Genomic DNA, 13,207 nt, shown 5'->3' with positions numbered 1-13,207 from the left:
GATCCGTCTGGGTTTCGTGCCAACTATTCGATCAGCCCGTCGACCTAGCTGGACTTCGTGCCAAACGCCCGGTCAGCCCATCGACCCGTTTGGACTTCGTGCTAGCTATCCGGTCGGCCCGTCGACCTAGCTGGGTTTCGTGCCAGACATCAGGTTAGCCCGTTGACTTGTCTGGGCTTCTCCTGCACACTTTGTCAGAGTGTTAGATAACAATGAAATGAACTTAACCTATTTTGTCATTCATCAAAACTTGAGTTAGACCGTTAGTGCTAACCGCACCCGTTAGTGCTAACCACACCAACACAAGATGCCAAACCTTGTATAGGAAAATATTGTGTTGTATTCATTAGTGACTTAACCATTCCATGGACAAAAATTAACTCATGATTAAACCATCCCTTAAGCTGGAATATATGTATTATCTATGTTCAATTTTGTCACACCATTTAGATATCTAGAAATTTAGACAAGATATGGCATGTTGAGATGTTAACTAAAGCATTAGTTAAGTTATAGAGCATGCTTCCAATGATCACTTATGAACTCCAATTATCACACAATCAAGAATGTTTTGATCCTCAAATCAATCCATGGACAAAGAGAGCGAAGATAACATAGAGAAAGATGAATTAAAATGAGAGGATTGAGCATCCTAATATTTTGTTGTTATGCAATTATTTAAAAATAAATAATAATATTTATTATTGTATTTGCTATGGCGTTGCAATGTATATTACATATAATTAGTTATCCTATCACCTTTTATTTTGTTGCATAAACAAAATAATTACGAGTCTTAGTTATTTTGTTGAAGAACTTGCTTGTTCAGTATTAGCATATCTAAGTGTTGAGGATGCCTTGAATGAGTGAATGGTTTGTCCTTTTTTGTAGTTAATATGAGTTGTGCAAATTTTGACCTTGTTGGAGTAACGCGCCATGATGATAACTTAGTTGTGTTTAATTTATAAATTTATATTGGCATAATAGTTTTTTTGTGGACTTGTTGCCCTTGCCTAAGGCAAGGGGTAGACTCTGTCCAAAGAATAACATTAAGTAACACATATTAGGGAAATTTCTGCAACTTCTCCTTTGAAATTTTAATATATAAAAAAATATGAGTTGCTTACCATGCATCTGGAACATCCACACAGAATAGATGTAGAAGTATTACAGTATCATCTTAACTTAAAATAGGTAACATCAGACACAATCTATGACTGTCATATACATATGGTCTTACTCAAAACCAACATATTCGAACGTAAAACATCTTATGAGAGCATGCAAGTATATCTAATAGTAGTCACAACACAATACAAGAAAATGGATGTGATTGCTTAAAATTAAGGTCCTAAAATGTATGTATAATAACTTGGTATCATAGGGGTGTCCCCTCTGAGTTGATAATGGACGTGCACCTCTTCCTGCTTGAGAATATAGGGACAATATCGAGTAAGGTGTCACTTAGTAGGAATCATACGTAAGAATAAGATATATATATATATATATATATATATAAAGATAGCTCTCTAACGAGCTATCAATTTTGATCTATGAATAAAGTAAAGTACAAGTTCAGTGTAACATTGTTACATGCATTGGGCTTTGCATATCAAGTCAGGCCACCAACACCATTATATATATAAATGAACCAAGCCATTGAAATAGTTGTTCAAGCTTGACTTGGTTTCTATTTATGAGCTCGAGCTTGGTTTGTTATATGTTATCGAGCTCTCAATTCAAGTTGGCTAGATTGTTTGGAAATTTATATTTTTAAGCTTGTTAGTTGGTTAGTGAGCTTTATAAGTTTGTTTGTTCATTTTGAGAGTTTCTTTGTTTATTTACCATATTGATAAGAGATTTATTGATGAATATAATTCACAATTTTTTTTCTTGAATATTGTTCACGGATATTATTCACGAAGATCACAATCTTTGTTCATGAACATTAATGAGTTGAACATATATGTGTTCAAACTTATTTATTTAGTTTAACGAACTATTCAAAGTTTATTTATTTAATTGACCTTGTGTATATTAAAAGAATATAAATAAGTAATTATCAAGCCGAACACCAAGTTTGCTCATTTACAACCCTAAACTTGAAGGATCTCTGAGTCATCCACGCCCTTCCTTCTCACACTGTTGAAGCCAAATGGACAACCAAATTAGCGTTAGGAAACACATATAATTAAATACATTTAGCTACACGGTCAAGAGGGCTTACCACGTTCCAAAAGAGAGTAATTTTTTTCACCTAACAACACCTCATCTTGATTAAAGGTTTTTCCCTAAAATAAAACAAACCATTAATACCAATCAATCTCAACACAAACTCCACTTTCAAAACAAATTTGCATCCTCCAAGATGTCCCTAAAGCAAAAATTCTATAGAACAACAAGTAGTTCAGGTTTATACTTCCTCAAATTCTTAGCCAATCACGCCTCACAAATAGTCTCTTTTTCTGCCGTCAATCTGCACAAAAATCCCTCTGAAAACCCATTTTTGTGTTGCAGCCGCCTACTAATGAAGAGAGTGGGAAGGAGAAATCAAGGGGAAGAACTAGGGTTAGAGATCTTTACCTTAGAAGGAAAGGAAGAAGAAGAAGAGGGGAGATGATGGTATTGATGCTGGGATTTGGGTGAAACGGAGAAGCCAAACACTTCTATCTCACTTGTGTGTGCATGAGGGGGAAGGAAGAGTTGGCCCAACTCTTTGAAATACCCCAAACCGAATTTAAAGCTACAATCACTGTGTCTAACCAAAATAGACGTCGATTCAATAATGACTTGACCATAAAGTCTCCAAATCAAACCAAACTCGAGGCATATAAAAGATGACTCAAAAGCCAAATTTTTGAACCAGCACGAGCTCAAAATTTCATGCGACTCACACATTTAAATTCATATGCAGTTTAAAATCTCTTAACATAACTTAATAAATATCAATTAATTATTTAACTAAAATGAATAATTAACTATTAGCTGAATGAAAAATTTAGAAATATTACATTTCTTGCCAACCCATTTAGGTTACATGTGTTGTTTTTGTTCTTCATGCAATGATCTTGTCTTCTACAACGATCTAACTTCCTTGTTTTGTGCAATAGCTCCAAGAATTGCTGGAATATATGCCTGGGCCTGACTTTCCTACTGGAGGAATAATTTTAGAAAATTTTGGGTAAAGTCGCGTTAGAGTGTTTCCTCCATTTTTACCTTTTGGCACATGCTGCATTATTTACTATTTGATTCTTTTGAATGTTTTGTCCTATTTTATCTTTTGGCACAAAGATTCATTTCTAGTATCTGACTGTTTCTTCTGCTGAAGGATCTTGGAAACATATAGGACAGGACGAGGCAGCATAATGGTGAGAGGGAAGACTGATGTGGAAATACTTGATGAGAAAGCCAAACGCAGTGCCATAATAATTAAGGAGGTGATTATATATTTATTTTTCTAATCTCTGTACTTGGACATACTAGGCATTTTAGCTTATATCTGCTCTTTTTTTTCTTCTAGATTCCTTACCAGACAAATAAACCTGCTCTAGTTGAGAAAATTGCTGAACTTGTGGAGCATAAGGTAAATCTTTTCTCTCTCTGTTTGTTTGTGTTATTTCCCGAATAGTCAAGTCCATGTAAAACCATGTATACTTTTATTCTAGGATACCAGTATATATTCTTTGTGGAGTTGCTAGGATGTGGCATAAACATTAGGATATATTGCTCCCATCATTTATATCTTGATGTGGCATAAACATTAGCACACCTCTTTGCACGTAACCTTGAACCAAATTCAGACTGTTTTGCTGCTCTCCATTTTAGCTGTGTTGCTTAAGTTCTAAGAAATCATGTAATAGTCCAAGAATCAAGAATTGGGGATCAATGTTTGAAATTTCTTCTAAAGGTTTAGGATTTACAAATTCTATAATTTCTAAGTTTTTAAAAGTTTGTGATATTTCTTTAACATAAAACTAGAACTTTAAAAGTTTATTATAACTTAGAGGAGGTAAGTTGCATTTTCTTGTATGAATTGTTTACAAATCAATAATATTTTTTTCCTCATTGTTTGTTGAGAGTTGAGGTTTGGGCAACACAATTGGTTTGTGCTACATCAATTAGTATCAATATCAGCAAAAAATTCCTGATTAGGTGTTCAGTTTTGTAATCTATCATCCCCAATTGTCCCTTGTCCATTCACTGTCCACCATCTCCAAATGCCAATTCGTTCATCATCTTATAGCTCTCTTTTATTGTTTTCTTTTTCCCATTAATCCCCTTCAGCTCCATCACTTTTTGATCCACCACATTACCTCAAACCTAACTAAAATCAAGCTTTTCTACACAATCACACCAAATCTACAAAAAATATTGTGTCGGTCTGGAGTTCTGTCTCTGCTCGACAGAGACTTGTCCGGACCCCTATCTAAAAAGGATCAATTTCTATTTTCTACAATGATTTCAGGGAAGAAAGGGTTTATAATGGCAGACTCTACCTTGTATTTGATCCTCTCTAACTCTTTGCAAACAAGAGGTTGCCTAGACCCTTAGGATTCCATAGAAGGGGTTGATCTGTAAACTAAATCTTGTCAAGTCTGGCTGTAAATCAAAACTTACAACACATAGGGGATAATCTCTGTATATTGATTAAGACTCAAACCTTATAGTAACTTCATAATGGATGACTTGCATCATCTCAATTTAATTATTTTGTCTTCATATTTATAAATTTACTTTTATCTATTTAATTATCAATTTTAATTATTTATTAAATTATTTTTTCTTATACAATTTGCATTTCATTATTAACATTATATTTACCCTAGTTGAACCATCATCTATTGTTAAAAAAAAGAAAAGAGAACATTAAAATTAATCTAGTGACATCCTTAATATCACATTTCATTCGAGTGCACCATACTTTGTTTTAGAAGTATTATTACTTACCATCTTAGATCAATATGTTGAGGGCTTGAGGCAAACCCTAAACTATTTTTAGAGATATAAATGCAAGTTGTTAAGGGCCTAAAATCAAAATGTATGACAAGCTTAAGAATCACGATAGCCATAACAAGCCATTCAAGTAGTTCTTCACACAATATAAACCCATGAATAATATTCACATTGTCCACCATCACATTATTTTGAGCTTAGAGGATAAACCACTTGCCTGAAATTCATGATGCACTTAAGACTTAAACATGACACCCTTGCTTTGATGGACAATTGGACTATAATAGATCTCTATGCTATTTTCCCTACATTGAATGCTATTTTGACTTTATGACATGACCTTCATTGAATGCGTAGCAATTGCCAATAAAAAATCCATCAGATCTGCTATAGAATCACCATTATGTAATAGATGTTGGGCCCATCATATGTTGGCATGAAATGAAAATAAACTTGATGGAAAAAAATATGTTCCATCGAATTTTAAAAGATGATTACTAATAAATTTGAAAACCCCAAATACTTTATCATTAGTGAATTGAAATTAAAGACGTTATTCAAAGTCTTTAATTCACCCACAATCAAAGAACTTTTAATTAAAATGAAAGAGTTGAACTCTCCTCACAGAGGTGCTCTCTAGATCTTCCTAATAATTTGACTTTAAAGGACTCACCTATGTCTTTGCTGTAGAAAAATTGTTCGATGACTTGACCTTTTGATGACATGGCCTTTTAAGAGTCACCTAAAAATATTTTCCTTGAATCTTCATAGGAGACCTATAGCGACCCTTTATCCATGCTGCTTAAAGAAATCCCTAACAATCTCTTACTTGAGTTTTCTCAAGAGCCTACTAATAATCCTCTACTTAAGAGTCCCCTAAAAATATTTTCCTCGAATCTTCCTAGGAGACCTCCATGCTGCTTAAAGAAATCCCTAACAATCTCTTACTTGAGTTTTCTCAAGAGCCTACAAATAATCCTCTACTTAAACTTTGCATTGAGACCTTGACAATCCTTGAGACTCCTTAAAAGCTCTCTGACAATTCTCAGATTAAAGCTCTTAAATGATTCCTTGATGATCTTCTATAGTAATCCTCTACTTCTTCTAAAGTGCTCTTGATGATTTTAGATTAACCTTCTAAATATTCTTCTAATGGTTCTGCATTTGAACCTGTTAAATAATCCTTTACTTAGTCTTCTAAAGAGTCCCCTATCAATTCTTTACTTGAATCTTTTGAAGACTTCCTCGACTATCATTCAATTAAATATTTGCAAAGCCTAGAGTTAATTTACATATTATTGTCCACTATCTAAATCATTATTGCCCACTAAATCTATGATTGTCACACTACCTTAAGGACTTGAAAGAAAAAGAACAAAAAAAAAAGGTAGAACAAAACTTGCTAAAATTAGTTATAACAATCCTAGTAAAATGTCTATTAGTGTGTTTTAGTAATTTGTAAGTGTAAAACTTGTCACCATATTGATTTGATTTCTTTGCCTACTTTCTATCAACCTAATTGAGGATTTTACTGTGCGAATATGGACATTGATACTAGAAGAAAGATTGAGTCAAGTAATGATTATTATAAACCATATAATTATGTGCCTTGTAGAGTCAAAGAGAATGATCTGTAGCACACATGCATTCATTAGCTCTAGAATTCTCTAAGAAAGTTCTATGCAAACATATTTATTATTATTGTGAAAAAGATTGACTCTAATCCATCTATATATCGATATTTAACTTACCAACTTATTTATATTTAACTTACCAACTTATTTAAACATTAGTCAAATTTTAAATTAGAGAATAGTTTTCAAAGCTTATATTTCTTGGTGATAAAACAAGATATTGTAAAAGGTTTTTTAGGCCTTAGTGATAAGTTACATTTTTTCACATGATTTGGTTGTATTATGATTTATAAAAGGGTTCCTATCTTGTGTATTAATTATCTTTAGGAACATAAATTTTCCTCGTTCATCAAGAGGTGAGTTTTGGGTGGCATGATTAGTATGTTTGTATCACCATATATCAGTATGCTAGCAAATTGCTAGGTCATTTGTATTGGAAGATTCATTTGTATCAAATGGAGTCCTAGTCCTCTTGTGAATTATTTCAGAGGAGACATTATTTATTCAAAGCCACCCGTGCTAAATTTAGTATTATTCATAGATTAAAATGCCGTTCCATGCCGCTCGGCACAAACGGTTTTTACCGTCCGCCGGGCGAGCGGAATTGGCACTGGAGGTGTCTGTGTCTCGACGCGTCGTAGGTGGCGTTGGAGAAGTCACGGGATGCCGGAAACATCGGGACGCCTCCAACGGTGCCGAAGGCGTCACGGGATGCCTCTTGCGGCGTCGAAGGCGTCTTGAGACGCCTCCGGCGATGCCTCCGGTTACAGCCTTGTCACTGTGATGCTTCACAGCGGTTTCGTAAGGCGGCGGGGTTGTGAGTTCGCAACCTCGTCACAGATGTTGCATGTTCCTTCGTGGATTTGTTGTGAATCTACGGCAAGGTTGTGTGTCCGCGGTGAGGGGATTGGATTCAATAAATTGGAGAGGACGAAAAACTTATTCTGCATGGAAAAAACAGTTGGCCAGCTGATTAGAGAGGACAAAAAACTTATTTTGCATGAAAAAATAATTGGCCAGCCTATTAGAGAGGACGGAAAACTTATTCCGTCCAATTTAGGACGGACAAAAAAGGCAAAAAACAGTGCAGATGGATTTCAAATCCATCCATCTTTTTTAAGATAGGTAAACAGAGGAAGAGATCTTGATTTTTATGTAATCTATCCTTTCTTCTTTTCGTGCTTTGGAGCTGTGTTGTAAATGACGGTAGACGGCGGTGGGACTGTCAATGACCGCATGTTGCCTTGGCAATTGATTTTTTTTTTTAAACTATTTTTTATACATAATACATAATTTTTTATGTAATATATGCAATTGAATGATGTTTATGCATAAATAAGCCAATACGATACAATTTATATAAGCTACAAATAAATATATAAATGCAACTAACATGATAATTAATAAAGATTCATCACTATATTACTACTAAACAAGTAATATCATTACTTTTACCAAAAGTCTAAGTTTAAAATTCAAAGTTTCAATCCAACATTTCAAGCCAACAAGGATTGACTAAACATAACTAATCTTCTAAATTATCTACACATGCATTATCGTCTAATGTATCTAAATCCTCATCAAGTTCTCCAATGGGGATGTTTTTGTACTCCTCCTTGTAGCACTTCATCCACTTTGAGGCTTTTGCCACCATTCTCCAAGTAAGCCCCGAACTTGGCTTGACCTCATCTTCATCGCCACCATCAATAAGCCAACTTGAGTTTCACTAGCTTGAGAGGATAGAAGCAAATTTCTGCCAATTTGTCTTTTACTCTTCTTCTTCTTCCTCCGCCACTATTTCTCTTCTTAGTGTGTATTTAAACAATTAGAAAATTATTAAAAACTAATAAAAAGAAAGGATAGATAGCATAATTTATGAATTACTATATACCCCTTCAAATTGACTCTATTCACATGAACTATTTGTTAAAGAGAGAAATCTCTTTGCCATTTTTTTTTGTAAGTTTGGAGTGTCACCATTTCACTACCATCCAACTTAAAAAAGCAAAGAAAAAAAACAATAAATCAAAAAATAGGTAAAAGAGACATGTATATCTGAATAGAAATAAAGGAAAGAGATGTACCTGGATCAAATTCATGGTACACATCCACCTTCTCATATGCGGTGACCGTCATTTTCTTCTATACTTCAACAATTCATTATTAGAAATGGTGAATTGCATGTCCTCGTTGGTGGAAAAAATTCTCTTAGCACAATTCGAGATTCAAATCATTTGTGTCATTTTGTATGCTTGGATCTTTGAAGTAAAAAATTAGATTCAACATGTTAGCGGTATAATGCAAGGACTATCAAGATTGGAGTGACATTTTCTTCATTTTAATATCTTCCTTGGCTTGTTTAAGTGCACTCAATAAAAAGGTCATCGAAGGTGTTTTTTCACTGTCAATTAGGCGTAAAACTTTCACTAAAGGGGGTGAAAACATTCAAAGCCAAAGAAACACCATTCCAAAAAGAGATATTGTTATCGTCACCTCCGTCGCTTTCCCCTTCACACCGCTCCTTAATTTTTTTTTTGCCCCACTCCTCGGATGTAAACATAAGTTTCAATTGATCTTTCAAAAATGAAGTAGTAAATCTAGTCATCCCGGGCCTCACAATATCCTTATATAATGTGCATTGATGAATATTGTTAGGGTCTTTGTTTTTTCAAGCATTCCGCTAAACTTGGTTAGCTTTCCAATTGCTTCAAGCATGGGGTTGATTGTATGAGTTGCACAAGAGGGTTAAAGAAATATGAGGTTGTGTAACCTTCAACAACTCCGCTGCCATATTGTTTGTTGCATTGGCCAATTCCATTGCTGTGTTTTTCCACAAACTTGAAGATGTAAATCCTATGTGTGTGCCTCCATGGATTCTTCAATAGAATCAAGGAATGAAGTGCCTAGTTTGCAATTAACACATAAATTCATGATGCTTCTTCTCTTGTGATCCATCCATGTATCGGTCATAATTGAACATCAATTTTTCATCCACTCTTCTTCATGCTTTTTTAGAGATAATTTGATCCTCTCATCTTCTTGCTTTAAAAGTGGCTCTTTGAAGATATTGACTTGGAGGTTTGTAGCTAGGGCCGAATTGGCCCATCGTCTTTACAAATTGTCTAAAGATTTGATTGTCAATTGCATGAAAAGAAATCCCCGGTTTATAAATCCATCTTGTAAAGTACTCATGCACATCATTTGTAAACTTTAACTTCAATACATCATTTATGTTTTGTTGTTTTGCCTTTGTGGATCGATTGTCGATGTCCACTTATTAATAGACCCAAGGTACTTTAACTTTTTTTTAGAAGACTCCCTCTCCACTCGACAATCATTATCTTCTACATCATCTATTTTTTACTTCCGCCCCTCTTCTTTTAGTCCTTCCACCCTTTCTCACTAATAATTCTTGCTATTTTCAAGATAAGCTCTTACTTATTTTTTTGTTTCATCGGATGCTTTAGGCTATGTTTCAACTTGTCCTACAATATCCGTAATATGATGCTTCATTCAATAAACTCCTCCCTTAATAAGTCTCTCACATAATTTGCACGAGATATTTTTGTTTTGGAAGGGAGAGAAAGTGTATTAATATATCTAGGATTTTTCAAATTTTGTTGACTTTGACCACCTCACGCCCTCCTACTGGCTTTATCGCATCATCCACTGCCTCGCCTGACTTGCCTGCCTCTTCACTAGCCTTGACTCATCTTTGACCGCCTAATGCACCTTCTAAGGCGAAGGCGGTGCGGTTGATGCACGCTTCTTGCCTAGGCGGCCGCCTCAACCACTATTTAGAACACTGCTTTGGAGTAAACAAGGCTTAAAATTTATAGGAAAATTGGACACTGCTTGGTTTGACTTTTTTCATTTCATTTTGTTTTATAAAAACAAAAATTAATTTTGGAAAATTTGTATGGCAAATTGATTTCTTTAAATGTGATAAAAAAAGGGCAGCTCGGTGCACGAAGCTCCCGCTATGTGGGGTCCCGGGAAAGGATCCATTGCACGCAGTCTTACCTTGCTTTTTGCAAGAGGTTGTTTTCAGGATTCGAACTCGTGACCTTTTGGTCACAAAGCAACTACTTTAACGTTGCGCCAAGGCTCTCTTTCATTTCTTTGAATGTGATGAAGATAAAAAATTGAAAATGAAAAATAGTAAATGAAAAAACAAATGGTGCTTTATTTTCTGTTTTACTGATTGTTTTCAATCTGACTAAGCACAAGACGTGTGATATTTGGTTATCAACCAGCAAGAATGTGTTTTTTTCAACTTCATTTTGAATTAGGTCAAATTAGAATATCTCCAGAAAAATGTTTGAACTTTGAACTCTATGTGTTGGGTATAATCCCTTATTTTGTGATGAGTCATCTTGGCTGCAAGGATAAACAATAAGATGCTACTGATGGTATAATGGAATTGTGCGAGATTACAATGATTTAGATGGAAATTAAAAAACTTATTGTATAGTGCCTTCCATGAATCTGTTCCATACTCTTGTGTTTATCATTAATTAAGAAAGAGGCTTCAGGAATCAGGACCTCCCATCTCCATTAATGTAAGTAATACCAATATCTAATTGTTGGGGAATACAATTTTTTTTTAATGTATACGAAGGGGAACTATATGGCAATGTGCAAAATACAAAAAATTGTGTATGTTTGGGGGTGGGAGGGGGTGGGTGACAATGGCACGTGAAGGCAATTGGGTCCTGGTTGTGATTAAACAAAAACGTTTCTAATGGTGTGGTGATAATAAATGCAGTACATCTTCTTTTTGTTCCATAATATGGAAAATAAAGAAATAGAGAGGGGGCACGTGAAAGCAATTGGGTCCTGGTTGTGATTAAACAAAAACGTTTCTAATGTTGTGGTGATAATAAATGCAGTACATCTTTTTGTTCCATAATATGGAAAATAATGAAATAGAGGGGACTTTTTAATTGTTAGTGCTTAAATATTATTCCTTGATGATGAATTTTGTAGAATATCTGAATCTGACAGTATAATATTTTTTGATAACAAAATTTGGTTGCCACTGGTACAGATGTCATTTAACATGGCTCACCTATTATTTCAAATTACTTCAATTCAGCCTGATTTCAACTTAACCAAAAATGTGATGGTTTTTATTTTTTTTGTCATTCATTCTTCATGACCATTTTTGGTTAACTTGGTGTAGTTCAAATTAATTCAATTCAGCCTGATTTCAACTTAACGAAAAATCTGATGGTTTTATTTTTTTTGTCATTCATTCTTTATGACCATGTTTGGTTAACTTGGTGTATAAAAGGGAGGCAATTACACACAAGATCATTCAACTTCAAGGGGTGTACATATTTGGTTAACTTATTGTATAAAAAGGAGCTAACACACAAGATCATTCAACTACAAGGGGTGTACATGAATTGTTCCCCTACTATTTATTTAAAAATGGATCAATATGCTCTTGTGTAATGATTTATTTTTTTGTTTAAGTTCAGTCAAGAAATTGTTCAAACAATTGATGTCCAAGTGTCTTTCCCATCCTTGTGCCATTTTACATAATTATTATCAACAAATATCTTTGCAAATATTTGGTCTCTTACCACCTTTTATTGAGAAGCTGAGGTACAGTTTGTCTCTTTCAATTAATTTTTTGATTTTGAAAACAGATTTTAGATGGTATATGTGATATTCGCGATGAAAGTGACCGCTCTGGAATGCGTATTGTTATTGAGGTCAGTTTAGTTTATAGCATGCCTTCCTGATTTGAACTTCTTTTGCAGTAGAATTTCTGTCTAAACTATCCCTTGCTGATATCATTTTTTCTTTAGCTGAAAAAGGGGTCAGATCCATCAATTGTTCTCAACAAACTTTATCAGCATACTACTCTTCAGTCTAGTTTTAGCTGCAACATGGTAGGGTGAGTATTATGCCTTTATTTATGATTCAATTTGTTGCATCTTAAAGTTATTTGCGATAACCTTTCAGTATTGATATTCCAAAGACCGGGCAAATGATCCTTGAAGACCAATATAATTATGTTGGGACCTTGACGTCCTCTAGCGGTGGCGGCCGGGGCGAGGGGGGGTGGGGGTGGTTGATTAGCGTCTCACCCAAATCGTTCGCTTCCTATAATGTTAGTGCACAGCGGAATACAAAACAAACTAACAAGTAGAAAGCTAAACTAAAACAAGAAGAATGAAGACAAGCAAACCACAAAGACACGCTCGTTTACGTGGTTTGGAGATAAAACTCCTATTCCACAGCGGTCCGTAAGGTGGACGATCCCGATCCGTCGGTGAATGATTCCCCGGAAACCCCCAGCTAGCTCAAACCTCTTTTTCGGTGGGGAAACCTCACCACAACGTTGATCCAAAACCCTTAGATCACAAGAAGAGCTTGGAGCACTTCGGAGACTTCTAATAGACTTTAACCAAGCTTATTTCGTCAACCTTGGCCAAGCACCTCGAGCTAGTGGAATTCAACGATTACAAACCAACGACTCGATACCAGTTGACTGATGAAAACACCAGTTGATTGCTCCACATGGGTTGAGTGAACAGAGGTATTCTGTTCGCTAACAGACTGATGAAAACACCAGTTGACTGTTACAGTAACTGCCAATGTTATCA

General features: G+C 34.9%; 1 protein-coding gene across 1 annotated transcript in view; it reads left to right on the top strand.

Annotated features, from left to right (window-relative positions):
- LOC122045474 (DNA gyrase subunit A, chloroplastic/mitochondrial-like) overlaps positions 1-13,207 on the top strand; it is an 83,517-nt gene that overhangs the window by 18,516 nt on the left and 51,794 nt on the right. The window contains exons 8-12 of the mRNA XM_042605705.1: positions 3,111-3,181; positions 3,329-3,437; positions 3,521-3,583; positions 12,245-12,310; positions 12,407-12,495. Coding sequence (XP_042461639.1) covers positions 3,111-3,181; positions 3,329-3,437; positions 3,521-3,583; positions 12,245-12,310; positions 12,407-12,495 — 398 coding nt within the window. The remainder of the gene's footprint in view (positions 1-3,110; positions 3,182-3,328; positions 3,438-3,520; positions 3,584-12,244; positions 12,311-12,406; positions 12,496-13,207) is intronic.

Source organism: Zingiber officinale, chromosome 2B, assembly GCF_018446385.1.
Source record: "Zingiber officinale cultivar Zhangliang chromosome 2B, Zo_v1.1, whole genome shotgun sequence".
Classification (NCBI taxonomy): Eukaryota; Viridiplantae; Streptophyta; class Magnoliopsida; order Zingiberales; family Zingiberaceae; genus Zingiber; species Zingiber officinale.
This window is presented reverse-complemented; position numbering and strand designations above follow the sequence as displayed.